The sequence below is a fragment of the Hyaena hyaena genome, unplaced genomic scaffold (assembly GCF_003009895.1).
Source record: "Hyaena hyaena isolate Hyena2069 unplaced genomic scaffold, ASM300989v1 scaffold_44, whole genome shotgun sequence".
Classification (NCBI taxonomy): Eukaryota; Metazoa; Chordata; class Mammalia; order Carnivora; family Hyaenidae; genus Hyaena; species Hyaena hyaena.
In genome coordinates this window covers 5,002,116-5,029,931 of record NW_024080676.1, presented here as the reverse complement: position 1 = coordinate 5,029,931, position 27,816 = coordinate 5,002,116, and the positions used below count along the sequence as shown (strand labels likewise).

Below are 27,816 nucleotides of genomic sequence, written 5' to 3'. Positions count from 1 at the left end.
CATTTTAAACTGTATAGAAATGGAATCAAGCTCATACAACCTTCTGCACTTTGCTATTTTTGCTCAAGACTATGTCGTGAGCTTTGTCCATAGCAGTATACAGCTCTGATTCATTCATTTTAATTGCTATGGAATATTCCATTTGAAGTTAGACTGCAATTTACTTTTCATTCTCCCTTTGAGGACATTCAGAGTATTTCCTTAGCTTTGCTATTACAAACAATGCTAAGACAACCATGTTCTATAGTCCTCTGTGCCCATGCCTGAGTTTCTCCAGTTTCCTTAGGTTTGAATTGCTGAGTCACACATATGTGCTTTTTTTACACAAACAGCTCTCTCATGAGCCAGTTCATACCCCATCAGCACATCGAAGAGTCTGTTAGTGTTCATCCGTGTCAGCGCTGGGTATTGTCAGAATTAGTATTTGCCAGTTTTCTGGGTGAAAAGCGGTATCTCATTATTTTATTTCACATTTTCCTGTTTTATTGATCATGTGAGAGGTTTCTCACATTACCAGGTAAGGTGTCAACCCTTTTATATAAATCCATGGGAGACCAAGAGAATTGATGCTGTTTGAATCTGAAGGGAATGTTAGTAAAACCATCTTCCTCTCTCACTTTTTTCCTTTTTCTTTTTTTTTTATTTTTTTTATTTTTTTATTTTATTTTATTTTATTTTTTTTTAATGTTTTATTTATTTTTAGGAGAGAGAGAGAGAGACAGCGTGAGCAGGGGAGGGTCAGAGAGAGAGGGAGTCACAGACTGAAACAGGCTCCAGGCTCTGAACTGGCAGTCAGCACAGAGCCCGACGCGGGGCTCGAACCCACGAACCATGAGATCATGACCCAAGTGAAAGTCGGACGCTTAACCGACTAAGCCACCCAGGCGCCCCACTTTTTTCCTTTTTCCTTTCCTTTTTCCTTTCCTCATTTCCTTTTTCACTTAACTCTCTCTTCCCTCTTCTTCCTCCTCTCTACTCCATTCCATCCTCAAAACACAGTTCTTAAATAGTTGACCAATACAGCATAGGACACGATGAGACTATTCATAAATAGGAGACTACTTGGGAGAAAGGAATGCAAAGAAAGCTGGGGGCGATACTGATACACAATACAAAATCCCTGCCTCACAGTTGTGAAAGATAGGCTATCATTTTGATTTGGAGCTTCCTGACAGTCCACGCTAAAAGGGAAATGTGATCAGCTGACAGATATGCAGAACTCCAGATAAAAGCGAAGCAGCTGCCCTGGAGAAACACAGAGTTTCCTGGCATTGGGACCAAGAGAGACTGTTCCCGTGAGTCATCCTTATGGGGACACGGGGTGATGTAGAGTCAACTTTTCACCACAAACCTTTTTCCATACTGTTCGCTACACCATTGGATTCCACTGAGTGGATTGCCAGAATGGCTCGCTGGATACTTGGCATTCCCCACCCCCGCCAGTGTTTTGCCCTGGTAATATTGTAGGGAGCACCTGGAGGCAAATAGATTTTGGCTTCTGTTGTGTTGCCTCCTCGATGCATTTCTCCACATCAGGCCAGGAGCCCCTTCTGTCTTGGTACAAACGGTGCTAGTGCTTTCTGAGTGGATCACCCCCACTCGTGAGTTGCCAACCCTGGAGAGGACTAGACCAGCATCTTCTGACTTAGTGGTCAAGGATTCTGAGATCTAGCTTTCACCACTCTCTCTATGCAAATGCCAAAGACCTCTCCCTCCCTCCCCAACCCTGCCCCCTTGCCCCCACTGCCCTGGAAGGAGGCCAGGCCGGTTCTTGCCCCAGCCACTTCCTCAGCCGTGTTCACTCACTCCCAAGTCCCCCTTCATTCTGGCGCCCAGTTCTCTGGGCCCCTGAACAGTTAAGACAGCTGGGTCTTGCACTCTCAGAGAGGAAGTAGGTCCCTGTGCTCAAGATTTCTCGTGGCCTTTCCCTTGTCTCTTGTAAAGGAGCATCTGACCCAGACCTGACTCTTAATTTTAAGATTACTTAAAATAGGGGTGCCTGGGTGGCTTAGTCGGTTAAGCGTCCGACTTTCGCTTAGGTCATGATCTCGCGGTTCGTGGGTTCGAGCCCTGCGTCGGGTTCTGTGCTGACTGCCAGCTCAGAGCCTGGAGCCTGTTTCAGAGTCTGTGTCTCCCTCTCTCTCTGACCCTCCCCTGCTCACGCTGTCTCTCTCTCTCTCTCTCTCCTAGAAATAAAACATTAAAAAAAAAAAAAGATTACTTAAAATAAAATCTTCAGGGGTGCCTGGGTGGCTCCCTTGGTTGAGCGTCCCGGCTCTTGATTTTGGCTCAGGTCATGATCCCATGGTCATGGGATAGAGCCCTGTGTCAGCTCAGTGTGGAGCCTGCCTGAGATTCTCTCTCCCTCTCTCTCTGCCCTTCTCCCCTGCTCATGCTCTCTCTCTAAAATAAAATAAAATAAAACTTTAAACAAAATCTTAAAAATAAATAAAAATAAAAAATATTCAAATGCAACCAATTATGCCCTATAAAATCAATCGACAGCATCTAGGGTGTTTGTAGATTTATCCATCCTTTGCAAGGATTCTGGGCACCTTCTCCCCACAGTTTGAGGCCAACAGGCTGGGAAACACTGGTAAGTTCACAATAGATGCAAATGGGACATTTCTATGTAAAGGGGTCACTGGGGGTTAGACAGTGCTGTATGCTGACCTTTCTCAACTGCCTCACTGCCTTCCTTTAACTGCCTCACTGGAGGGTCACCCCTTGCCCCAGAAATGGCTTCTTTGGACCCAGGAAGAGGAGGCAGAGAGGGTCCCAGGCTTTTGGGAGGGCACAGAGAGTGTCAGGACACGTGGGAAGAGGGCAGGGATAAGCATGAGACCCATGTGAGGACAGTGGGCCATTGGCCTGAGGGGCAGCACAGGGCAGGGATTCGGGCTCTGAGCTTTGGAGTCGGGCAGAGCTGGGCTCCGTCTCCAGCAACATCACGTACTGTCTATGCCCCGTCAGGCGAATGACATCTCTGAGCCTCAGATGTCTCATCTGCAAAATGGAGACACTGCAAAACCTTCCTCCTCTAGCCTTATGGGGCCGTGCTGTAACAACACAGAGCATGGCATAGACTAAAACCTGAAAAAGAAAAAAAAAAAAGAGGGAACTACTAGTAATATTACTAATTAGTAGTAGTAGCATCAGCAGCAGCCCCAGCAGTAAGAACATAAACAAGAAGGGAGAGTCTAGGGCACAGGAGCTCTGTAGGCAGGTGGTGAGGGGCACTGTCACAGATCCCGGTGGGCCCGGGAAAGCAGGTGGGCAGGGGGAGGGCATTGTAGTGCAGGGTGCCACACGACTTGAGAGGCAGGAGGCAGGGTGAAGAGGACACCAAACAGGACAGGAGACCCACACCGTGAGCTTGCTTACGAGCTTCTGAAAGCCTGCCTATCTCCCCACCGCCCACCGCCCGGCTGCTTCCTCCTGCCCTGGCAATAGCAGGTTGGCGGGTGGGTGCTGAGCTCCCTGCAGGCATCCCACCCCTGGAACCCGGGACCTGGGGAAGCTGATTTATGGACTTTTTTTTTTTTTATGGAGTCTTGAATCAGCCCAGCATAAAGGCCCACACGAAGAGGGCTGTGGGAGCAAGAAGCCTTTCCCCATGTCCCTGCCCAGTCCTGAGGCTGGCCACAGAGCCCCCAGACCCAGAGTGAGGGTATACAAGGCTTTATTGGCTCAGTTCCAGGCGTTCGGCATCAGTGTGGGGCTCTCAGCTGCTCCCGGGCTCTGGCTCGTCTGTCTTCTCTCAGGGGGTCTTCAGGGGCCTGCGAGTCCGTCTCAGCTGCTTCACCTCCTTCCACCGCCCCTCCGATCGGGGGCCATCCTCCATGGCAGACCGTACTCACAGAGTCCAAGGGGCCAGGACCTTCCCTCCAGGAAGAAGGGATGTGTGTGGCAGCATCTCACCACAGGAGAGAAAACAGGCCTGCAATTGTGTGCCAGCCCTGCTGGGGGGAAGGGGCGTCTCCATCCGTGGTTAGGTGGCTTCAAAGGGGTGGTAGGTCTGGTGGCTGCGGTTGGGCAGGCTGTGGCTCTGGTGGCTCAGGTAGCTTGGATGACCCTGGTGGCCATGGTGACCGTGGCCATGGACGGTGTGTGTGTGGTTCGCGCCAGCTACAGCAGTTTCCCGCTGGGTGAGGAAATTCCCTTTCAGCTTCAGCTCCACCTCCTCGAGGGCCTTCAGCTCCTCCTGGTTGATGTCTCTGGACTCCAGGTGGCCCGAGTTCTGGTAAACTGTAGCACGCTGCAGCATGGAGTTAGCCAGCCGCTGCCCTATGGTGTCAATCTCCTTGGTACAGGCAGCCACAGCGGCCCACGTGGCCTCATCTGTGGATGAGGATTTCGCAGACTCCTTCTGGGTCTCTTTGGTCACCGAGGACCCAGACACCCTCTGCTTGCTGCTGAAGGACTCCCGGCGCAGGGCTGTGCCCGCTTCTCCTTGCCTCGTGGTGAAAGTCTCCACGCGAAAGGTGGTGCTGGCCTCTCCTCTGCCGCTCTCGGGTGGTGGGGCGGCCGTGCTGCTGCAGGCGGCCAGCTTCTCTTCCGAGAGGCGGCTAAAGTGCGATTTAATCCAGTTCTCATTCTTTGCTTTGTGACATTCCAGTGGCTCCTGCACGTCTTGTGCAGTCTCAGGGGATGCCTTCCTTCTCCTTTTCCTCTGAATCCACAGCATGAGGCCTCCGCCGCCGAGTAAGAGGGCGGTCCCCAGCACCACCTTGCATGATGGTTGCTGGATGAGCTCCAAGAAGGCCGCCAGGACCCTAGGCCAGGCAGGCAGAGCTAAGGGCACACTGGGAGTGGGGGAGCCCGGATGGTGTGGTTCATGCTTGAAAGGGCGGGTTCCCAGAGGCTGGCTGGCAGGTAGGGCCCCAGCTGTACCCTCCCCAGGATGCCCCTCCTACCTCAGCAATGAGCCCTATTGTGAGGAAGGTGGTTGGGGGGAGGGGGGCAGGGTGGGAAGAGGCCACCTGGTAGGCATTTCCTGCGGCCCAGGTCCTGTCTCCCATCCTGACAGCTAGCCCCAAGGTCAGTGGAAAAGCAGCTTCTCCAATTCTGAGTCCCTTCTGTCTTCTCCTTAAGACCCATTCTGCAACTCAATCTTCTTATTTTCCAATCTCTGGTTTCTCTCCCTCTCTATCCTCCACCACCTCCCCCCCCACCGGGGAGCCACTGACCGTGGCTGAAGGACCCCCTTGGCTGGGCTGGCATCCATCCCCGGCTGCCTGATGCAGGCGTCTCCTTCCATTCAAGGTCCACCCCTGCTGCCAGCTTAGTACATTCCATCCCCATTTGCAGCCCCAACCACCTGAACGAAGCAGAGTCAAGAAGGAAAAGGACCCAGGGAAGAGCTCATTCTAGAATTACATGAAGTTATAACTGGGGAGAGACAAGCAGTGGGTTGAGAAGGCAGAGCAGATAGGACAGAGGACTTCACCAGACCCCAGATCTCAGGGGCTACTCCAAGATGGGGGCTGTTAACCTCTTGCCTTAGTGAGGCACCTGCAAACCCAGGATTTGGCCCCCTACCCCCTGTGCCCTGGGCACAGTTTAGATTGTGAGCAGGGGAGCCACCTGGCCAGGCTCTCTGTGGGTACAGACAATGGAGAGCCTGGCCCACAATTCGAAATTATATCAGAGCCTCTCGGGGGAGAAACAGGCCTGGGCCACTCTATTTTTCTTCCAGAGGCATCTAACACATTTAAAAATATATATATTTAATTTAAAAAATTTGTTGAGTGTTCATTTTTTTGAGAGAGGGAGAGGGGAAGGGGCAGAGACACACAGAGAGAGAAAGAGAGAATCTGAAGCAGGCTCCAGGTTCCAAGCTGTCAGCACAGAGCCCAACACAGGGCTCCAACCCACAAACCGTGAAATCATGACCTGAGCGGAAGTCGGACGCTCAGCCACCTGAGTCACCCAGGGGCCTCAGTATATTTCACTTTTTTAAAGTGAAGAAATACCAAAACAGGGTTGTAAAAATTGTGATTTTAAAAAAAAGTGCACTTATTTATATATTTAGTAATCTCTACTCAATGTGGGGCTGAACTCATGACCCCAAGATCAAGAGTCATGTGCTCCTCCGACTGAGCCAGCCAGGTGCCTCTAAATTGTGATTTCTTTTTAAACAAAATATTTTATTTAACAATGTAATGGCTTCAATATATACAATAATATCACAGTCTGCATACTAAGGGAATAAGATAACAAGCTCACAGTATTATGGGTGACACCATCTCTCTAGTCCTGCTGAAGTAGCTCTGTGGTCATCCACTCACCTCATTTGGAAATAACAATTCAAAGTTCATCTTTGAGGTTGTTTGTGGGAGTGCGTTCAGAACCAAATGGCCCCTCTGCAACGATTTTACTCTCTAGTCTCTAGTTACAACTTTCACTTAAGAATGATACTCTTTACTCATATAATCAGGAAAAATTAACAATGCAAAAATAAGTATAAATAAAGAGAGCTATACAGTTTGAGGCAATACCTTCTAGAAGAATCTCTAACTGTTCACTGATTCATCAAGGGTAGGTTCCTGCCTCCTCTTTGGAGGACCTTTAACTTGTTACAGGAGGCCCGGCAGTGTGGCACGTGACAGCTTCCTCCTCTGCCCCTGTGTGTTGGGCCACAGAGCCAGCCCTGGGGGCCCAGATAGGGCCAGAGAAACATTGTTTGTGCAGCTAAAGTTGCTCACGGCAACTTTCCCGGGCACTCTGGCTGTGTCCTGGGAGCAGTGACAGGACCTGACACAGCCCACTGCCTCCCCGGTGTGTGGGTAAGAGAGAGATGAGGCGGGAGCAGGAGCCTGTATGGGTTGCATGGGAAACAGGTTAGCAGGCACCTGTGGCCCTCGGCCTGCCACATCTACTGCAGCCTGTGCTCCTGGGCACCTCCATGCCCTCTGCAGGAGTGGGTGAGTGGGCAGGAGGAAAGGAAGGCTCCAGAGAAGAGCCTGTGGGTGTCTGTGGATTCTCTGGGGAGCAGGCAGATACTGGATACAAATGTTCACCCTCCCCAACCCCTTGCACTAGGGTGTCTTTGAACCTGGAAAGTGAAGACGAGTCTTGTCTTCCCTCCTCTTAAGATTCAAGGAGCTAGGGGTGCCTGGGTGGCTCAGTCAGTGGAGCATATGACTCTTGATCTTGGGGTCCTGAGTTTAAACTCCACATTGGGCGTAGAGATTATTTTAAAAAATGTTTTTTGTTTTGTTTTGTTTTTTTTAATAAATAAAAGATTCAAAGAGCTTCTGACTTTGCTTCAAGAGACCCAGGCCTCGGTCCAGACTTTCAGGCCCCAGTGAGCTGAGCCCAAGTAGAAATTTACTTAGAGTTTGTGTCCCTGCTCAATGTGGGCCTACACAGGGCATTCACTGTGCCCTAGGGAAGGGTCACATCACCTCAGCACTGATATGGGGTTTCAGTCAGGCCAGCAGTCACTGTCATAAAGCAGCTTTGCCCACAATGCCAATGGTGCTGTCATTCTAGCAACTGTTACCACTGGATCAATAGCTTCTAAGGTATATCACTCTTTACTATTTATAGCATGCTTTCATTTGCACTCTCTTCGATTTTTCTCCCAGCCATCCTATGAGGTAGGCCTTATTACTCCCATGTGTCAGATGGGGAGACTGGGGTTCAGAAAGATTATCTCAAAGCTAAGTCAGTGGCAGAGCTGTGATTTGAATCTGGGCTCTCTTCCCCACTGCTCTGCCTCAGTCAGAAGCTCTCCATCCCCGAAGCTGGTGCCAACCAGACTTCATTGGTTGAAACAGTCTGGTCTGGCGATTCAGCGGTTAGTGCCAGTGGAGTGAAACCAAGCATGGTCCTGCAGTCAGACCTGGGGAACTTGGGCAAGTGACTGTGTCATCCTGAGCCCCAGCTTCCCATCTGTGAAATGGGGCTAGTGAGATTACTGTCTCAGGCACTTGTCATGGGTGATAGATGAGGGTGGGCAGGGCAGGATGGGAGGAATTGACCACTTCTTTCCTTCAACTATTGTGCTTGTGGCTGTGTTGTGTGTTGAGTGTCACAAACATCTGGTCCCGGACCTCAGAGAGGGGAGATCCATGTGTAAAGAGAGACATGAGTTAGAGGATCCAGAACAGGAATTCTGCCAAGGGAGGCTCGGCCCAGAAGCGAGTGTGCAAACACAGCCTTTAGGGTGATGTGCCCACAGGCTGAGGTGCAATGTGACGTCCCCAGCTGCCTTCCCAACTTCACAGTGTCTGGTTGACAAGGACTTTTATACCCATTATCTAGTTTGATCCCCACAATAATGCTGGGCTAAGGCAGCACTTTGGCAGTGAGATTCAAAGTTGCAAAGCAGCAAGGAGCTTCCAGCCTGTCTCCTGACTCCAGACCAGTGCCCCCTGCTCCTCTCCCGTAATAAAACAACCACCAGGGGACCCAACTGTCTCTGAGCAGCTCACTGGCTGAGGAGACTGGGGTCATCCACATCTCCCCCAAGTCTCCCGAGAGGACAGGCCCCACTTACCTCGGAAGGGGAAGGTACCCAACTTGTGCAGATTCTCCTCCAGTTTCCCATAGTCTACCTCCGCGGTGGTAGTGAAGGGAGTGGTCACAGGGGGGTAGAGGCCTGTAATGTCCATCTTCCTCCCCTCTCCTGAGGCCCAGCCCCCCACATTTCTGGACAAGCCCCTGCTCAGCCCCTGCCTCACGGAAGACCAGACTCCACGGCCCAGCATCTCTGCAAGAGGCCCGAGGCCCAGCTGGTCTCTGCCCCTGAGTGAGGCTGAGTTTGGACTCCTTCCTACCCTGTTAATGATCAGTGTGTCTAGTTAAAAATTTGCTGCCCCCTGAGTGTTGCGCTGGGGCAGGCCTGGGCTGGGCGTCCCCGGGGTCAGAGGCCAAGCCTCTAGGCCCCATGGGTCTCTCCCTGTAGGGAGAAGCTGGAGTAAAGCCACAACCCAACGTCCCAATGGCAGAGCGGGTGTTCCTGGGGCACCCACCCTAAAGGGCTTCTCCAGTGGGGCTTGGGCCCTCCTCCCACAATCCCCAGCCCCAAAGCCAGGAACACCAACTTCCGCTCCGCGCCTGGCGGAGCTGATTGGCTGAGCCCGCCGGCCCGCTGGAGGCGCGACTGGGGAGAAACTGCCAGTAAAGCGCTGCTCTCCCAGGCCCTTGAACCAACGCCAGGCTCCTCCTGCGCGCTGGCTGACACGTGACAAGCCTGTGGTGGCCCCACAGCCCCGTAGGACGGCGGTCACCGGGACGGAGGAGGGGGAGGGGCGGGATGGGTGCATCGGGAAGCTGATCCCCGCTGGGGCTTTGGGAAGAGAGCTGGCAGGAAAGAAGCAAGAAGACACCTCTGTAGGAAACGCACCAGGGCTGGGGCCAAAGGGCTCCAAGTCCCCCCTCTTCCCCGAGCCTACCTTGCTCCAGAGTTTTCCTTCATTCCTAAACACTTCGGATACAAATGGAAACAAACATCACCAACAGCAAAAACGATTTTTTTTTTAAATTTTTTATTGCGGTGACTTGTGGGTGTCCGGGTCGTATGCAGAAGAATGGCAGAGTCGTCAGCTTTGGGGGCCATTACGATGACCCTCAGGCTGCACTCAAGGGGCAGCCCGGTGCCCGGCTGGCCCGGGGCAGGTGTCTACTGGACTGGCACCGGCTGGGGGGTCTCCTGCGCACTCTCAGCAGGACCCTCCAGCCCGTTCTGCTCCGCCCCTGTCTCTGGGTGCGCCAGAGCCTGCCGGGTGTCAGCCTGCCACAGCTGCACCAGGTCCGTGGGGGTCTTTCCTGCCTGGGGGAGCCAAGAGGACATCCTGTCACTGCTATGTTTGTACCAGGAGGTGCCCTCATTCTATACCAGGGCTTCCTGCTGGAGGCTCTGGGCAGTGTCATAGGTTGATTTACTGGCATAGGGTGAACAGAGGCCGGGGATGCTACTTAAAAAGCCTCCAGTACACAGGACAGTCACCACAACAAAGAATTATGCAGCCCCACATGTCAATAGTGTTGTTATTCTATTATTATTCTCATCTATTCCTCCCCACATCGTCCTGACTTTCCCACTATTCCCTTAGCCTTTCTTGAGTCAGGGGGACCCTCCCACCCCCCCTTTTTGCTATTATACTGGGCCCCAAAGAAGAGCTTGGACTAGGGGATATAGGACCCTACGAGAACTCCAGGCCTGCCAGGCCAACACTGTGCTTAGTTAGGTTCCTTCTAGCCCTGTCCCTCCATGATTTTGGCCTCCCTGGGCCTGGACTTTAAGGCCCCCTTTTGGGGGGCCTTTGGGAAGTCCTCTTACTGCCCCTCCTGCAGAGACAAGCATAGAGGGAGTTGGGAAGGTGGGTGGGCTCCAAATCCCTGGGACCCCAGAGAGACTGTCCACTGTGAGGATGCTCCAAGGGTAGGCTGAGTCTGGCTCAGCTCCTTGGAGGAATCCAAGTGCCTGGCACAGAGCCTGGGGGAGCCATGCACACTGATTACTGAATCCTGGAAGGAATGAACTTACCAGGTTCTTGGTCATCATGTCAGCCCCATGCAGGAGCAGCAATTTGATGATTTTGTAGCGGTTGAGCCTCACAGCATCGTGCAGGGCACTGTCCCCTTCCTACAGCCAGTGTGATACTCAGTATGGCCCATGGGGGCGTGTGGGAGCCCTCAGGCTGCCTGCAGCCCCTTGGCATAGCTGAGCAGAAGGGAAGCTGAACACTCACTCTGTCTTTGGCATTGATGTCCAGGCCCAGGGACAGAAAGTGCTGCACAATCTCCACGTGCCCCGTCCGGACTGCCACGTGCAGGGGAGTACTCAGCAGCTGGGTGGGGAGGACACAGGAACTGCTGGCTGAAGGAGCCTGGACTGTGGTGCCTCTGGGAGGGAGGCTGTCTTAATTCCAGCCTCATCCCTTCCCCAAGTACTAGTGCCAAGGCCTGACCCCTGGAGGGGCTGGGAACGCTACAGTTTCCACCATCCTATGCAATGGTTTAACTCTGAAGTATTACATGCCACCTTCTCTGGGAAGCCTTCTGTGGTTCCTCTCTCACCCACCTGTGAGCAACTGCCCTTCTTTTAATAATTATAATAGATGTGGGGTACCTGGGTGGCTCCATCAGTAGAGCATGCAACTCTTGATCTCAGGGTTGTAGGTTTGAGCCCACTGTAGCACATAGACATTACTTTTTAAAAAATTTTAGGGGCACCTGGGTAACTCAGTCAGTTCAGTGTCTGACTCTTAATTTCAGATCAGGTCATGATCTTGCAGTTTGTGGGATTGAGCTCTGCGTTGGGCTCTGTGCTGACGGCTTGGAGCCTGTTTGGGATTCTCTCTCTCCCTCTCTCTCTGCCCCTTCCTGGCTCTCTCTCTCTCTCAAAATAAATACATTAAAAAAAAAAGATGCTCCAAAGTGTTAAATAAAAATAAATAATTATACTAGATGCCATTTACTGAGAGATAACAATGTGTTAGACACGGCAAAAGCTTACAAAACATCAGCCTTATGCTGAGTAAATAACTTACATACACTCTCACATCTAATTATATAATAATTCTGTAAAACATTTGACAGATAAGCAACGTAGGCTATCTGTCACTTGTTCAAGGTTATACACAAAGGAATGAACAAAGAGAAAAATGGTGGATGAACAGATGAATAAATGAATGGATGGATGGATGGATGGACAGATAAACACAGGATGATACAGAATTGCATGGATGAACACATCCTGCATCCTTTGGGTGATGCCCAAACCCCCGGATAGTGGATTTCTTCTTCTCCTCTCTCCTGCCCTTCTTGCTTCCATGCCCAGATGGCAGTTCCCAACGACCTACAGTTGGTGGCAAGGACCCCTCCCTGGGCTCTGCAACCACTCTAGAAACCAGACTAGCTCACTACCTTCCTGTCTTATTGGGCTTTTCTATTCTCTGCCCCTTGCCCTCCCCCTCTGTGAGCATTACTACCTCACCTTATCTCTAATGTTGGTGTCTGCTCCTCGGCTTTGCAGGAGTTTTACCACCTCCAAGCGGCCCCCACGGCAGGCCCAATGCATGGCTGTGCAGTCCAGCTAGAAGGGAAAAAGGGGGCTTCAGGGAAGAAAGGGCCCTAGGGGAAAGGACCCCAGCCAAGAAGGTGGGAGGAATCAAGGGAAAGAGGGCAGGGAAGGGGCTGGGATATGCCTGTGCCTGGGCTATGGACCAAGCAGAGCAGGAGAACCCTTGGGTCCAAGCCAGATTAACAAAGGATGGCACCAGGTCATTGCAATCCATGGCACCAGGTCATTGCAATCCACTAGACGTCAGGCCTGGCCCCTGAGGAAGCCTGAGTGTGTTCTAGGTTGGCTCAGGCTTACAGGGAGAAGGGGTCTGTTGGGGCTGGGCCTACCTCCTACCTCCCCCACCCAATACCTTCTCTCTTGCTCACCCGGTCCTGGAAGTCCACAGTAGCCCCACTCTCCAGAAGCTTCTCCAGGATCTCCATGTGGCCTTCCAGGGAAGCTCGATGCAGTGCTGTCCGGCGGAACTGTCCCCAGAGAGACCATCAGGGCCTGATCTCTGGCCCCAAGCTAAGACCCAGGACTTGACCCAGTTTGATTCTGATCCCTATGCTGGGTCCCCATATCTTCCATGTTCTGCCAGCTCCTTCATGTTCTATCCAGACCAGCCTTGGAGCCCTCTAATGCCCTGGGAACTCTGACCTTCTCAATGCACCCTCTTCCAAGCATGTCATGCTGGGCCTTCGCACAGACCGTTCCCTCTGCCAGGAATGCCTATTTTGCCCTCACTTCCTGAGTGTGCTTGATGAATTCTTGTTACTCCTTCAAGAGGCAAGGCAGCTTAAGTGCCACCATCTTGAAATCTCTGGACCAGAGCTGCCTCCGGGGGGCCCAGAGAGCCTTCCATGGGAGAGGGTGTTGTAAGGCAAGCCAAGCCTTACTCGACTCTGTTTCCCCTCAGTGCCTAGCCAGGGCCGGAATGGGCAGGTGCACACCAACAAGTGACCCAAGGAAGGAATGAGCTTCAGCATTGTGTTTTGGTCTTTTGAAACACTCAAGCCATGAGGCATATCTTTCCATAGTCTAAAGATCTGGCTATACACCAGTCTCCCTCTACCCTCAACCCTGGTCTTTTTTTTTTGTACCCCCAGCACCTGGCACCAGTGCTCAGGGACAGGAGGTGCTTGGATAGACCGAGAGGATTCAGATTCCAGAGTCTAAAGAATGGAAAGGCCATGCAGTCTAAGCCCACAATGGCACGGGAGTGAATATTAATTTGCTCAATCCTGGGATATGAGTGTGAAAGAGTACCATACCAAGTGTGAAAGAGGCAGTTTTCAGGGAAAACAAAACGAAGTGTGATGGGTGATGGAAATGTTTTGGAAAATCATTGTTACAGTTGCAAAACATGGTGGATATAATTAATGCCACTGAATTGTGCACTTAGAATGGCTAAAATGGCCATTTCATTTTATATGTATTCTACCACAATAAAATAAAAATAATTTTTAAAGGGAAGCACATTATATAATGCAACACAAAAATAATATCATATCCTAGCATGTGCTTTATAGTTTTTTCCTTCATTCAGTAATGACTTATCAAGGCACTAATATTCCATTTGATCCCCATGACATGCTCTGAGGGAAATAGGCCATTTTACAGGGAAGGAAACTGAGGCATGGAGAGGTAATGAAGGTCCCATAGCTAAGGACTGATACAGGTGGAATTTGAGCCTCAAATTCTTAGTTTTGGCTTTTTAGATTTAATTCTATTCCTCTTTCTTCCCTAAAGGACCACCTGACATTTGTTCCCCTGGAGGTGGTTCAAGTTGAAAAGGGCCTAAGGGTTTAGATAAATTCCTGTACAGGTGAGAGGATATCCCAAATCTTTTAAAGACCCCCCTCCTAAGGGACACCCAATGCCTGTTCTCAAACAGGTCCACAAATGGGTGAGATGGCGTGGCAGCTCTGAAAGGGAGGCAGGCACAGGTGCAAGTAGGAATATCACCTGATCACAGGTGTCTGGGGAACCCCCATCGGCCAGGAACTTCTCAATGACCTTCATTTTCCCCTCCACCGCCGCTTTCAGGAATGTCTCCTCGTCCACAGGTCCAGTCTGGAAGGCATGAATCTAGTCATGGAGGGCCGCCCTGCAGTGATCAGAGGTCCTCCTGCCCACCCCCACCCCTTCCCTGCCCACACAGGTGCCCCGCCCAGGACCCTTACGATCTCCTCAGGCTCCGGCGGTGGCTCCTGGGGTGCAGCCAGTGCTTCCCGTTTTTTCTGCTTGCGTTTTTTCCGCAGCTCAATGAGGTTCTGGATCCCACCCACGTCAATAATCTCCCGCCGAAGGTCTAGGGATGTCTTGCGCACACGCTCTTGACCCTGCATGGAGGGGGTTCATCAACCCCCACGCTTGGGGCTTGGGGACCCTGAGCTGAGCTGGGGGAGGAAGACATGGAGAGCTTCTCAAGAGAGAAAGAATCCAGGTCTAGCTCTCCTGCCCAGGACGTGGAAGAAGCAGATGAGACCGGGACATAGATGGCTCAGATCAGGGGACAAGGGGAGACTTAAAGGGACTTCAAGCTGTCAGCTTCAAGGCCTCACGTCGTTGAAGGGTAGGATGAAGGACTCTCAGAGGCAGTCCTTAGCTCAGGCCTTCAGAGCGGAGTCTGAATCCTCAGCTTACCGTGTAGTTTCATTTGTGTGTGTGTGTGTGTGTGTGTGTGTGTGTGTGATGATAAAAGTAATACATGATTAATATTAAAAATAAAACAAATACAGAAACATAAAAGGTAGGAAGAGAAAGCCCTTCTCTCCCAGAGGTAACTTCTAATATGACTTGGTCGATGTCCTTCAGACAAGCAGCCTATGGGATCATCCTCCACAATAGTGTTCGGGAAACTGGTGGTCTCTTACCATGTGGAGATCTCTCCAATCAGCACATGCAGTCTCCCTGAGCCCCTTAACACCTGCATGGTGGCCACTCAGTCACTTGGGGCTTCCAAAATAAATTCCCTGGGATCTTGTACACATGCAGATTCTGACTCAGCTGCTCTGGGGTGGGGCTGAGATTCTTCATAGCTAACACGCTCCCCGGAGGGCTGAGATGCTGGCTCACATACCACACCAGGAGGAGCAAAGCCACAGCTGCCCGTCCTGTCCCCTGAGTGCAGAGGTTGGGTTTTCCTCACACTTACCTTAACCTTTTGTAAGGCCGGACTCGGAGCTCCCTGGTGCTTCTCATCCTCCAACACCAGCATGTTCATGGGCAGCTTCTGCTGGGCGGTTCCTCGGAGTTTCTGGTGAGCCAAGGAGAGGACGAGCTCCAGGTCCTGCCCTCAGCAGCCAGGGAGGCGGGTAGCCTCCCCCTGACCCGTTCCAAGGGCACCCTCCGGACCGCCTCCTGTGTGACCCTAGATCCCTTCCATGACCCACTCCTGACTGGAGGGCCCCAGGCCAGAGCAAAGCTCCTCATAATTCCCCCACCTAACCCTGACCCCAACCTCAGCTCAAACGCCTGTCTACTGATGGTCGTGGATCCTCAGCAAAACAAGTTTAAGGACTACTGGATGAATTTTCATGAAATTAAATATATTCACTGAGGTGACGGTGATGATGGTGATTTTACTTTGTTGGCATTAAAAATTCACTTTGGGGGTGGCTGGCTGCCTCAGTAGCTTGAGTGTCTGACTTCAGCTCAGGTCGTGATCTCATGGTTCATGAGTTTGAGCCCCGCATGGGGCTCTTTGCTGGCCAGCACAGAGCCCACTTTGGATCCTCTGTACCCTTCTCTCTCTGCCCCTCCCCCACATGCACTAGATCTCTCTCTATCAAAAATAAACATTAAAAAATTAAAAATTCACATTGGTGAAATGACTGTGGTAAGAGTTGATAGTTATTTTTAAAATAGATTCACATATCAATAAAAAAATCTGGCCACTCTCTGTTAGATATCAACTTTTTTTCCCCCTCAGATCTTACCGCTTCATGACAACCCGGAGCTGGAAACCTGCTGCTGTCAAGGAATCTGAGGGATGGGTCCTGTATCTTCCCTTTTCACTAGCTTTCACTTTAAAGGGACTCTTAGCATTCACCTTATCCTCACTGTAATTAAACGGGTGAAACTCCTTCCAAGTCTCCTCACCATGTGTAGCTTTGACTTGGCCTGGGCCACTTCCTCATGGCCTCCTCCTGTTTTAACAGAAAGCAATTTTTGTGAAGTGCAGGCACCCCTGTGTCTGAAGGCCCCGTATGCCGGGCACATTCGCCCAGGTTGGAGGATGCCCAGACCCAATGGCAGCTGGGGCCGAATGGCCACCCTCCCAGAGCTCTCAGCTGCCCTTTGCATTTGCCACTGAGCTCTGGTATTATACTCCTCAAGAGCTCTTTTAAGGGCTGATTTCCTGCGTCTTCATTGGGGAGGTCCTATTGCCCACTGGCTTCTCCTCTCCGTGTTGGGTTTACATAGTTTGAGGCAGCGCCAGTGCTGGCCTCACCGGAAGCACTGCATCTTCTTCCAAGAGTGAGGGAGGACTTCGGGCTGCAGCTACTACTGGTAGACCCAATAGTAGCTGGGTCCCCAGCTACTGGACCCCACCCTCAAGAGGGTGGGCTTGGGTCTTAATCATCTTGGTAACCCTAGCCCCTGTGACACAGCCTGGCATACAGCAGGTACTTGGTGAATGTTGGATAAATGAATGAATGACTGAATGGATGATGACAGGTGGGCTCTCCTTCCCCTCCCATGCCAAGAAGGGGGTGCAGGCTGGACAGAGGCTTCCCCCTGAGAATCTTGCTGGGCTGGGGCCTGGTGGACACAACTATGGACTCTCATGCTCACCCTTGCCTTACCCAGACTCTATAGTCCCTTGCTTCAGATGTCTTTGTGGGCTGACATACAGTTAAGTGCTCAATAAATTTTTATTGAACCGGATGCTAGTTGGCGAAACACAACAAAACAAACTCCTACCTTACTTCATGGATGGTTATACAGATCACATGAAAGAATGCCTGCACAGTGCTCAGCACGGTGCCTGGCATATAGGAGGCACTTGGTAGGAAGTCTTGCCCAGCGTCCTGTCAGCCCTGCTGCTGTATTTGTAGGGCGAATGAATGGATGAGGGCTGCTCTGTGTCCCCTTGCCGAAGGTCTCCGTGTCCAGTGGCAGCACTCCAGAAATGGCCCAGCAGCATGACTCACCTGCCTGGCACTGGGGAGAAGCAGCATTCCTGGAGATCCAGGGGTGCCCCGGCCAGGACTCAGCAGCGGGCTCAGCCCAAGCTCTTCCCCAACAAACGTGCCACCCTTGCCCCTAGTCCTCATCTCTTCATGGGCAGAGTCCTGGTTCTTCCTGCTTCCTCACCCCCCTTCAGCCACTCCTGTCCTGAATGGAGCCTACCTCCAAACTGATTGATCTCCTCTCTCCCATTCCTTTTGGGGCCAGTCCTTCTCCTCCAACATGTCCTTCTCAGGCTGTCAGAACTGCCTTCCTCAAATAGGTCAGGTGGAGCCACTTGTCCCTCAGCAACACTCAGTGGCTCCCCACTGCCCAAAGAATATCTTTCCCATGGCCTCTCTGGTTTGTGTCCAGCCCTAGTCCCTACCTACTACCAGACTTTCTCAGGATGGTCCCACTGTCACTCACCTGAACTTTAGAGCCTGTCTTTTCCTAAGCCTGGAATTTCCTTCCCACCTGATCTCTGCTTATGAGCCTTGAAGGCTCCGCTCAAATGCTATCCTGCCCCTAAGAGTTCTTGAGCACCCATGGTCAGAACGACTCACCCACCTTTTGTGCTCTTTCGCTTATGACTGAACACCCCTATTTCACTGAGTCTTCACTCTCCCTGTTTCCTTCCTTTTCTTTCTTTTCTTTTCTTTTTTTTTTTTAAAGTAGGATACCTGCCCAGCGGGGAGGTCAACATAGGGCTTGAACTCACAACCCTGAAATCAAGACCTGAGCTGAGATCAAGTCGGATACCTAATCAACTGAGCCACCAGGTGCCCTAACTCTGCCTGTTCCTTAGTGGACTGTGCGCCTAATGGACGTTGGCTAAAATGAATGTGGGGTTGGTAAGGAGGCAAGGGCTGCCTCTTATTCCTCCCAGCACCGGGCAGACTCTTAAGTCAAGTGTTAGTTTAAATAGAATGAAGAGGAGACAAGCTTGCACCTTCCTCTCCAACCCCCCCACTTCTTTATCCCAGAGGAAATGTAATTGCCCAAAGCCGCATGCTCCAAAGGCCTCCCCAGGTGTGGCTGGTACTCCCGGGAAAACCCATGCTTCCTTCCCCAGCACCCCTTTCTCGCTCTGCTCCCAGTCTCTATTCTTCTGCAGGGACCAAACGCTGGATGGAGTTCCTCCCGTCCCAGGCTCCCACCCAGCAGCTGGGAGGTCTCAGGGCTCCATACTCCCACGTTCCCAGGCAGCATCTCAGCTGTCCTGCTCTGTGCAGCCTGGCCCGCCTCCTTGAGGCCCCGGTGGGTGGCAGGGTCTCGGGAATCCAGCGTGGCTCGCCCACCCCACTGTCTCTCAGTTCTTGGAGTTGAAGCCTCAGTCACCCATGCTAGCAATCACCTCCACCAGGAGCACCTGGGGCTGGAGTGGATCCACTGGGCCCCTGGGGACAGGGCCCCTCCTTCCCACCACAGATGTGGCGGCCAGGCTCTTACCTCCCTTGACGGTAGAGCTGGATCTCCCAGGAGCCCCCTTGGGGCCCCACACCCATGCCCATACCTCATTCTCTTCCTCCTGCGCCAGCCGCTCCTCGATAAGCGCTGTGGCCCTCTTCACCGCCTCAGAGCCCTCCTCAGAGCCCTGCATGGTGCTGTCTATAACCAGCCTCTGCAAGCTACAGGGCCTCAGGGGCTTTATAAGCCAGGTTCCCCACCCCCACCCCGCTGGGCGCCTTTGCCATGAGCTCACCGGCCCAATTCTCCACCTGCCTCCCCCACCTTTCACCTTCACCCTGGGCAGCCCCAGGGAGCTGGGGGAGGCAGGGACAGTTTGCCCCCCCATCCCCTTGCCTATTGGAGCTGAAGGGCCCAGCAACCCAAGAGCAGGGCTGCAGGAAGGAGCCTGCCCAGCCTCTGTCCTGAGTGCTTGGGTAGAGCTGGGCCTTAGCCAGGACAGCTGGGAGGCACGTAGGACCCACTGGCTGCCCCTAACCCTGATGGCAGTGCCACCTGCTGGATGCCTGGGAAGTGCCCAGCCAGTACCAGTGAGGACAGCTGACAGCCCACGGTGCGGACCAATACAGGCCTGTGTCCCCAGCTGTCCTGTGAACAGGCCCTGCTTGCCCTGGGGTGGGGGCAAACTCCGCTACATCTGGGCTGGAGTGTCAAGGTGAAGGGCAGGAGTAAGAGCTGATGCCTCCGTCTTTGCCTGCAGCTCAAGCAGGCCTTTGTCTCTCTGGGGTCCCACAGCGCCCCCTAGCGAGACATCACTGTACGTGGCTGCACGTCCATTTGCTTCTGACAAACCTTGACCCATCTGTCCATCGTCTCAGGAGGCCTCTGCAGAACTTAAAAAGTCTTGCTTCAAGAAGGTCTCAGGAAGCCACGTTAAAAGGGCCAGAGTACAGTGCCAAGCCCAGTAGACGAGGACACCATTTCCTCCTGATCATCCTTTCCTCCCAGTTTTGTCAGGCCACCCTGAGGTCCAGCCATGCTCTCTGAGCAGGAAAATACTCTCAGTGGAGAAAAAGCAGACCTGAACTTGCTCAGCTCCACACCTCGAACTGTGGAAGTGAGCCCCAGGTGATCCCGACCCAGGTTTAATCTGCTGGTGAGCCACAGACGCCACAGCTCTGTGGTTCTGTCACGCTCACTCAGCCTGCCCTTGGCTAAGCCACCTTATCAAAGGTCCCCCTCCGACTAGACGCACACCTTTCCTGAAGGAAGGACCGGCACTGGCTGCCTCTCCTCTCTCGTTCCCTTGCTGGCAAACTGACACATGCTCATAACCTAAATTAGTCAGAGACTTGGCCTTCACATCACGGAGGGCGTAGTGCGGCAGCCCCAGGATTTTCGGGTGCACCTCAGTCCTGGGGCGTGGGCTGAGGGGCTGCAGCAGGCAGCCAGCACCCTTGTGCCACAGGAGCAGGCCCGTGGACTACTAACGCCACCTTCCTGAGGTGCTGCCTCTGCTTCCAAAGCACTTTCACATCTGTCATCCCATTTCATCCTCCCAGCAACTGCAGGAAGAGGTGAGGCCGGCGGCTTCGACTCTACTTTATTATTATTATTTTTTTTAATGTTTTATTTATTTCTAGGAGAGAGAGAGAGAGACAGCGTCAGCAGGGTAGGGTCAGAGAGAGAGGGAGTCAACAGACTCTGAAACAGGCTCCAGGCTCTGAGCTGGCAGTCAGCACAGAGCCCGACGCGGGGCTCGAACCCACGAACCGCGAGATCATGACCTAAGCGTAAGTCGGACGCTTAACCGACTAAGCCACCCAGGCGCCCCTCGACTCTACTTTAAAGATAAGCCGGGGCGCCTGGGTGGCTCAGTTGGTTAGGCATCCAACTTTGGCTCAGGTCATGATCTCGTGGTCCGTGGGTTCTAGCCCTGCATCGGGTTTTGTGCAGGCAGCTCAGAGCCTGGAGCCTGTTTCAGATTCTGTGTCTCCCTCTCTCTCTGCCCCTCCCCCGCTCGTGTTCTGTCTCAAAAATAAATAAAAACTATAAAAAAATATATTTAAAAATTTTTTTAAAAAGATAAGCAAGGTGGGCTCAGCCGTGAAGTGGTTTTTCCTAAGGACCCGTGAGGACACAGGGCCTGGAACACAAATAATTCAAGGCTCCCTGCACTCTCTGCCGCGGACAGAGCAGCTGGGGAGGCCTCGCACCCACCTGCTCCCACACAGAACTGGCTCTGGGGTTCCACAGAGCTGCCGGAGAACCCAAAGTCAAAGCTAGGCAAGAGAGAAGGAAGGAGCAAAAGGCTTTATTGATAAATACGCAGATATGTCTGTACACAGGGGCCTGTTGTGGGCCATGACCAGGCTGCAGACCCCCCACCGCTTGGGTTACAGCCAGGAGATGGCCCTGTGCAGACCCCTGCCACAACAGCACAGCCCTCCGGCCACCCGCCCGCCCCATCTCTGCCAATTGTGCTGGGGGGCAGGGAGAGGCAGAGGCCGGCCTCAGGCTCCCTGCCCCTGGGGCTCGTGAGCCATCCCCTCCCTGCCAGGGGATTGGCATTGGGCCCAGGGCAGAGTCAGGGAGTGGGGGCAGGGGAAGGGGACAGCAGCTGCTTCAGACCCTGAGCAGAAAACCGGAGTGAGCACAGCCGGCAGCACCAGATGACAGATCTGGGCTCCAGGGGCCTCCGGGCCGGCCCTCGTGGCTCGAACCCGCTGCGGGAGAGAGGCAGGGTGGAATGCCCCGGTTCGCCTTTTCTCTGACAAGGTTGGCAAAGCCTGGGTGCGGCAGCACTGCTTCCTGGGGGTGGGGCACTGGTGGCCCACGGTGCCCCTGGGAGGCAGGGTCCCTTCACGGCTTGCCCAGCAGCCACACGGTGGGAGGTGCCCTTGAAGAAAGGAGGCAGCAGCAGGGTGGGGTGGGGCCTAACGCTCAGGCCCGAGGCCTCTCAGCCCCGCGGAGGCCCCCTCGGCCTCTCCTCCCAGGGTCTGTGGGCTCATCAGTCCTGGGGTGGTGGGGGCTGGTTGATGATGACCTGGATGACAAAATCCTTCTGGATCTTGGTTTCCTGGAGTCGCGTGCGGTCTGTAAGCAGCTTCCCAGAGAAGAACCACCGTTGCCGGGACGGCTCGATGCCCTCCTGGGCGTGCAGCTGCCTCTTGAGCTGCCCCACCGTGTCGGGCAGGCTGGCGCTGAGCCTCACGTCCTTGCCTGTGGAGAGGCGCACCTTTAGGGGGAACTCGCGGCGCACGCCGGGCGTGGGCTCGGGGGGCTCCAGGCTCTCCTCCTCAGTGTGCTCGAGCAGCAGGTTCACAGGTGGCGACAGGCAGTAGATGGGCAGCTGATAGCGATTGCCCAGCTCGTCGTAGCATTCACAGAGGGTGCCTGTGGGGCAGGCAGGGCGGTCAGAGTCGGCTGGGGACCCCCAAATTCCCGTGCCAAAGCCCTAACCCCCAATGCCACTGTATTTGAAGATGGGAGTAATTAAGGTTAAATGAAGTCATACAGTGGTGCACCAATCTAAAAGGACTCGTGTGTTTCTAAGAGACACCCAGGCTTGCTCTCTCCCCACCGTGTGAGGACACAGCAAGCAGGCGGCCATCTACAAGCCAAGAAGAAGGCCCTCCCCAAAACTCAAATCAGCGGGCACCTAGGTCTTGGGCTTCTCAGCTTCCAGAACTGTGAGAAATAAAGTTCTGTTGTTTAATAAGCTATCCAGTCTGTGGTATTTTGTTACAGCAGCCTGAGCACACTAATACACCCACCCTGGCCACCCCATGGTCCCCGAGCCCCCCCTACAGCCAGGTGTCCCTTGGACATACAGCTGGGAGGAGTTCAAGGTGGACTCAGGAAGATGTGGGCTGGCATTCCGGCTCTCCCCGGTACTAACTTGTTCACTTCCGGCACACTACGTAACTTTCCATTTGCTCATTCAACAACTCTTTCCTAAGTGTATGTGCTGGGTGCACGTATTCCAGGGGGGATGAGAAAGTGCAGGTCTGCCCCGCATGGTGTATACCTTGGTGGGCCCTAGTTTCTTTCCTGTACTACGCACGGCACGGAGTAATAGATTTACTGTGCCTTGAGCCCCTAATGAGTGCTGGGACTGGACTGAAGGATGCTCTGCATATCTTGCTGGGTTCTAATGAGCATCCTGTCAGGTGGATATCCCCACTTTATAGTTACAAGCTCCTGAGACTTTAAAGCTGAGAAGCTCCCTGCTCAGGGATACACTACTAGAAACAGAGACAATTGTTAAAACGCAGGCCTGTGACTCTAGAATTCCTCATTACCCTCTGCTTTACATGGCCCCATAAGACTGTTATGAACTTAAATGAGATAATACAGTAGAAGTTTCTCACTCAGTACCGAGCATATAGTAACGCCCAACACAGAAGGTTGGTACCTCAGATGTTCAGCGACCCCAAAGTACCTGAGCGACTCTAGCTTGCTCTCGTCACACTGCTTGAGGCTTATTGGTGCCTTTCTATCTCTTCATTGGACAAACAAGGACTGTGTCTCATTTTTCCTTGTGTCCCCACTCCTGGCCCCTGATCAGCAAGGGCTGCCTGAATGAACCAAAGCAAAGAGCCACCTAGAAGCTCCCGACGTGTGTCTGGCCACTGGCTCTCCTCCACACTGAGCAGCTTGGTGGCCCCACTTGAGCGGGGATAAAGCCGGCCCTGCTCGCTCACCATGAGGCAGGGTGATGCTGGCTCCGTCCAGGATGGCCTGAGCCAGCTCATGGTCATTGGCCTCGGCTGCATAGGCGGCGGCCTTGAGGGCGTCCCAGATCTCCTTGCGGCCCTCGAAGGCAGGTGCTGTGTCCCAGAACTCGTCCCGTTTGCTCCGCAGCTGCCCGTCGGTCATGGGGTAGTCACTCTTCCACTTCAGCCGCTCCTTCTTCAGGGGCTCGTTGCGCCCTGGGCAGGACAGAAGGGACAGGTTGAGCACCTCTGAGGCCAGGCTGCAGCCGGCCCTCTCTCCCGCCCCTCACCTGCCAGCAATCTCCCAACCCTCCCCAGCAGCGGCTCCTGAGTATTCACGTGTTCTTTCCCAGCATCAGGGAAGAGTCTGGAAACTGCACACACCCAACCTGGGGACGTAAACTATTTTTGTCAGCAGAGCATATAGTGCCTGCTGGTGTTTTCTGTAACTGTACTCTTTGATTACAAAAAAGTCCATGTTCGGAATTTTAGAAAATCTGTATGTAAAGAGGGGTGCTTGGGTGGCTCAGTCAATTTATCGTCCGACTTCGGCTCAGGTCATGATCTCACAGTCTGTGGGTTCAAGCCCCACGTCGGGCTCAGTGCTGACAGCTCCAAGCCTGGAGCCTGCTTTGTGTTCTCTGTCTCCCTTTCTCTCTGCCCTTCCTCCACTCATGCTTTCTCTCTCAAAAATAAACATAAAAAAAAATAAAAAAGTAAAAAACTCTGTAAAGAATGTTGATGTGTAATAATAAAAACTGCTGCCATTTACAGAGCCAGTTTGTACAAGATCACAGGGCAGGCCCCCTTCAGACCCACGGTTCATCTGATCCTCAAAACCCCGCAGATGGAGAAACTAAGACCCAGAGAGCCTATCGTTTGCCTGAGGCCACACAAGTACCGATTTAACACAAAATTTTTGTTTTTTTACATTTATTTTTAATTTTAATTTTATTTTTTAGAGAGAATGTACACATGTGCATACAAGCAGGGGAGAGGGAGAGAGCGGAAGAATCCCACACAGGCTCCACGGAGCCTTATGTGGGGCTCTATCCCACAACAACGAGATCATGACCTGAGCTGTAATGAAGAGTCGGACGTTGAGCCAACTGAGTCACCCAGGCGCCCCCACAAGGTTTTCTGATTGCAGAGGCCATCCTCTCACTGCTGCCTGCACCCTGCTGCCACTGGGGAAAAATATTACTCAAGAATTTCACTGTTCAGAGATAACCACTGTTGACACCTAGACATATTTCCTTTTCCCCATTTTTCTCAATATAGTTGCGTTCATATTACTACTTTTTTATATTCCTTGTTACGGAAAGCGCTTAACAGTTTTTTTCATGCCAATATACTTTATATTACACTCAAATACTGTCAATGCATATTCCCATGATTGAAAATGATAAACTGCAATGTCTTGTTATTAATGCCCCACCATATAGTTGCAAAAAAACGTATTTTTAAAAAAAGAAAACCATAACCAACCACACCAACCAAAAATCCCCCCTGCAGCATCTGAAGAAGAAAACGATTCTGTTAAATGTCATTTTTCTTGTTAGCTAGCTGCAAGTGACTTCCCAGACAAGACTATGGGCAGAACCATCTCTCAAAGGCTTTGGGAGGCTCAGTCATCTCAAAGCTGAAGGCAGGATAATCCACAGGAGAAAGGTCTAAGTCACTCAGTTCCTTCTATAAAACTCTGATCCTACAGACAAGGCAGGAACCGGAGCTGGGGGTCTGCACCAGGACATCTGCTCTGGGCAGGCGCGGGGGCTCCTCAGGGGAAGACCATGCCATTCACTGCCTACCAACTGTGTGAAAGAACAGGCAAGCACTGTATTTATACACATTAGCCCAGTTCAGCTGCACAATAGCCTTAGGCGCTAGGTGTTCATAGCTATTTCACAGATGATGGAACAGGCAGAGAGACCAAATGACTTGCTTGAGGTCACACAGTAAGTGACAGAGTGAGGATTCCACCTCAGGTCACACTGAATCCACAAACGGCCCTCCTGCGGGTTTGCCCACTACCAGCTACCAGGGCAGGCAGAAAACTCTCAAAGTCAGGCATTTGATTGAGAATGCTCCTGGGTTAGCAGAAGGAAATTCAAATCCTCTTTGTGGGAGAACAACTTTAAACCTGGCCTCAAAGAAGCCCCAGGATAAAGATCCAAGGAAAATAAATGACAGGATCATAGTTTTTTTTTGTTGTTGTGTCATTTTTAAAAGTCACAACATACAAGAAAACAAGGTAGCATTAGCCAGAGCCAGCACAAACAGCAGGTGGAAGAATCAGATGGACAGAGATTTCAGATATGGGATTTTTCACAGTTTATGAAATACCAAGTTTAAGAAATAAGTGAGTCTTAAGGTGCCTGGGTGGTTAAGCATCTGACTCTTGATTTCGGCTCAGGCCATGATCTCACAGTTCCAGGAGTTTGAGTTCTGCTTTAGGCTCTGTGTTGACTGCGTGGAACCTGCTTGGGATTCTGCCTCTCTCTCTCTCTGCCTGTCCCCCCACCCCGCTCACGCTCTCTCTGTCTCTCTCAAAATAAACACATTAAAAAACAAATAACTGAGTCTTAAAAATATGAACAGGAGAAAAAGAGATTATAAAGAATGAGCAAGAGGAAATTAAAAGAAGTATACAGGACTTTTAGAAATGAAAAACATAGGGGCGCCTGGGTGGCTCAGTCGAGTGTCCGACTTTGGCTCAGGTCATAATCTCATGGTTCACAAGTTTGAGCCCCTCATCAGGCTCTGTGCTGACAGCTCAGAGCCTGGAGCCTGCTTTGGATTCTGTGTCTCCCTCTCTCTCGGCCCCTCCCCGGCTAGTGCTCAGCCTCTTTCTCTCTCAAAAATAAATAAAAACATTAAAAAAAAGAAATGAAAAAGATAATAATTGAAATTTACATGGTCTAACATTTTATTTTTAAATATTAAAAAAAATTTAAGGGGCGCCTGGGTGGCTTAGTCGGTTAGGCGTCCGACTTTCGCTTAGGTCATGATCTCACGGTTCGTGGGTTCGAGCCCCACGTCGGGCTCTGTGCTGACTGCCAGCTCAGAGCCTGGAGCCTGTTTCAGTCTATGACTCCCTCTCTCTCTGACCCTCCCCTGCTCACGCTGTCTCTCTCTCTCTCCTAGAAATAAATAAAAACATTAAAAAAAATTTTTAAAAAAAAACTATTAAAAAAATTTAAATGTCCATTTATTTTTGAGAGAAAAATAGAGCATGAGTGGAGGAGAGGGCAGACAGAGAGGGAGACACAGAATCCAAAGCAGGCTTCAGGCTCTGAGCTGTCAGCACAGAGCCCAATGCAGGGCTCAAATTCCTGGACAGTGATATCATGACGTGAGCCAAAGTCAGACACTTAACCGACTGAGCCACCAAGACGGCCCCATGATCTAATATTTTAAATCAGAATTTCCAGAAGGATACAACAGGCAGAATGGGGATGAAACAATATTCAAAGAGATCATAAAAATGTCCATTTGCCTCTAAACTAACCTATAAATTTAACACAATTCCAGTAAGATTCCTAACTGGGGGGGTTCCCCCCCCGCCCCCAAGGAACATGGCAAGCTGATTCTAAAGTTTATATAGAAAAAGAAAGCTACTGCTAGAGTAGAATGAGGTGAGGACCTGCACTACCATTACCAACACTAATTACAAAGCCACAGTGGGTGCAGGACTGGAACAGGGACAGACAAATGGGCCAACGGGATAGAACAGAGAGCCCAGAAATAGGCCCAGCCATACACAGAAACATGATTAAAATGAGAAGGAACATTGCAGATAGGGTGTGCGTGTGTGTGTAAGATGGATGTGAAATAAATCTATATATTGCTCTCCGCTCCAGGTTTCTGATAATATTTTGGTCTTTCACCTGGTTCCCAACATACAGCCCCTAAAACTCTTATAATGCCCTGACTGATAGGAATGTCTGATAAAGAGCTCCTAACTCCCTTAGAATTTCCTGGGTAATACAAGTGTCTTTTGTCCTAATGAGGTGGCTCTTGGTGGATTCCATGAAAAGCTTGAAACTTACAGCCCTGCTCCCACATTCTTTGGTGGGGGGGAGAGGGGCTGTAAATTGAGTTAATAATTGGCCACACCTGTGATGAAGCCGCCACAACGCCCCCCTCCCCTCCCCCCCTGACAAAGTATGGCGTTTGCAGAGCTTCCAGACTGGCAAACACATCCATGTGCTGGAAGGGGGTGCACCCCAAGTCTGGAACAAAAGTTCCTATGCTCGGGACATTTCCCGACCTCCCCTCATATCTGGTTATTCGGTGGTATCCTTTACAACGTCCTTTGTAATAAATCAGCAGTACTAAGTACACTGTTTTCCTGGGTTCTGTGAGCCGCTCTAGCAAATGATTGAATCCAAGGAGAGAGGGGGTGGTGGGAACCTTTGATTTGCAGTCAAGTTAGAAAGAAGTTGTGGGTCACCTGGGGACCCACTACTAACTGAGTCTGGGAGCAGT

The 27,816-nt window shown here is 51.8% G+C and overlaps 4 protein-coding genes across 4 annotated transcripts in view; all 4 read right to left on the bottom strand.

Annotated features, from left to right (window-relative positions):
• Window positions 1-9,034, bottom strand: part of HOGA1 (4-hydroxy-2-oxoglutarate aldolase 1) — a 21,867-nt gene extending 12,833 nt beyond the window's left edge. The window contains exon 1 of the mRNA XM_039230279.1: window positions 8,507-9,034. Coding sequence (XP_039086210.1) covers window positions 8,507-8,717 — 211 coding nt within the window. The 5' untranslated portion in view covers window positions 8,718-9,034. The remainder of the gene's footprint in view (window positions 1-8,506) is intronic.
• Window positions 3,666-4,894, bottom strand: CUNH10orf62 (chromosome unknown C10orf62 homolog). Its single transcript, XM_039230281.1, has one exon. The coding sequence runs from the start codon at window positions 4,685-4,687 to the stop codon at window positions 3,992-3,994; it is 696 nt and encodes a 231-aa protein (XP_039086212.1). The 5' UTR covers window positions 4,688-4,894; the 3' UTR covers window positions 3,666-3,991.
• Window positions 9,035-9,606: 572 nt separating the features above from the next.
• Window positions 9,607-18,909, bottom strand: ANKRD2 (ankyrin repeat domain 2). The gene is given in 10 exon segments (XM_039230282.1): window positions 9,607-9,781; window positions 10,499-10,597; window positions 10,704-10,802; window positions 11,951-12,049; window positions 12,406-12,504; window positions 13,988-14,095; window positions 14,206-14,364; window positions 15,180-15,281; window positions 18,714-18,815; window positions 18,817-18,909. Coding segments are annotated over 10 exon segments (1,095 nt in total). The 5' UTR covers window positions 18,895-18,909; the 3' UTR covers window positions 9,607-9,631.
• A 1,992-nt stretch (window positions 18,910-20,901) lies between these two features.
• The window catches only part of UBTD1 (ubiquitin domain containing 1), a 53,300-nt gene continuing 46,385 nt past the window's right edge, over window positions 20,902-27,816 (bottom strand). The window contains exons 2-3 of the mRNA XM_039230272.1: window positions 23,314-23,541; window positions 20,902-22,003 (exon numbers count right to left, since the gene is read on the bottom strand). Of these exons, the coding sequence (XP_039086203.1) occupies window positions 21,618-22,003; window positions 23,314-23,541 (614 nt within the window). The 3' untranslated portion in view covers window positions 20,902-21,617. The remainder of the gene's footprint in view (window positions 22,004-23,313; window positions 23,542-27,816) is intronic.

Coding starts and splice junctions, on each gene's coding strand:
- CUNH10orf62 (XM_039230281.1), bottom strand. CDS start 4,687: ATGCTGTGGATTCAGAGGAAAAGGAGAAGGAAGGCATCCCCTGAGACT.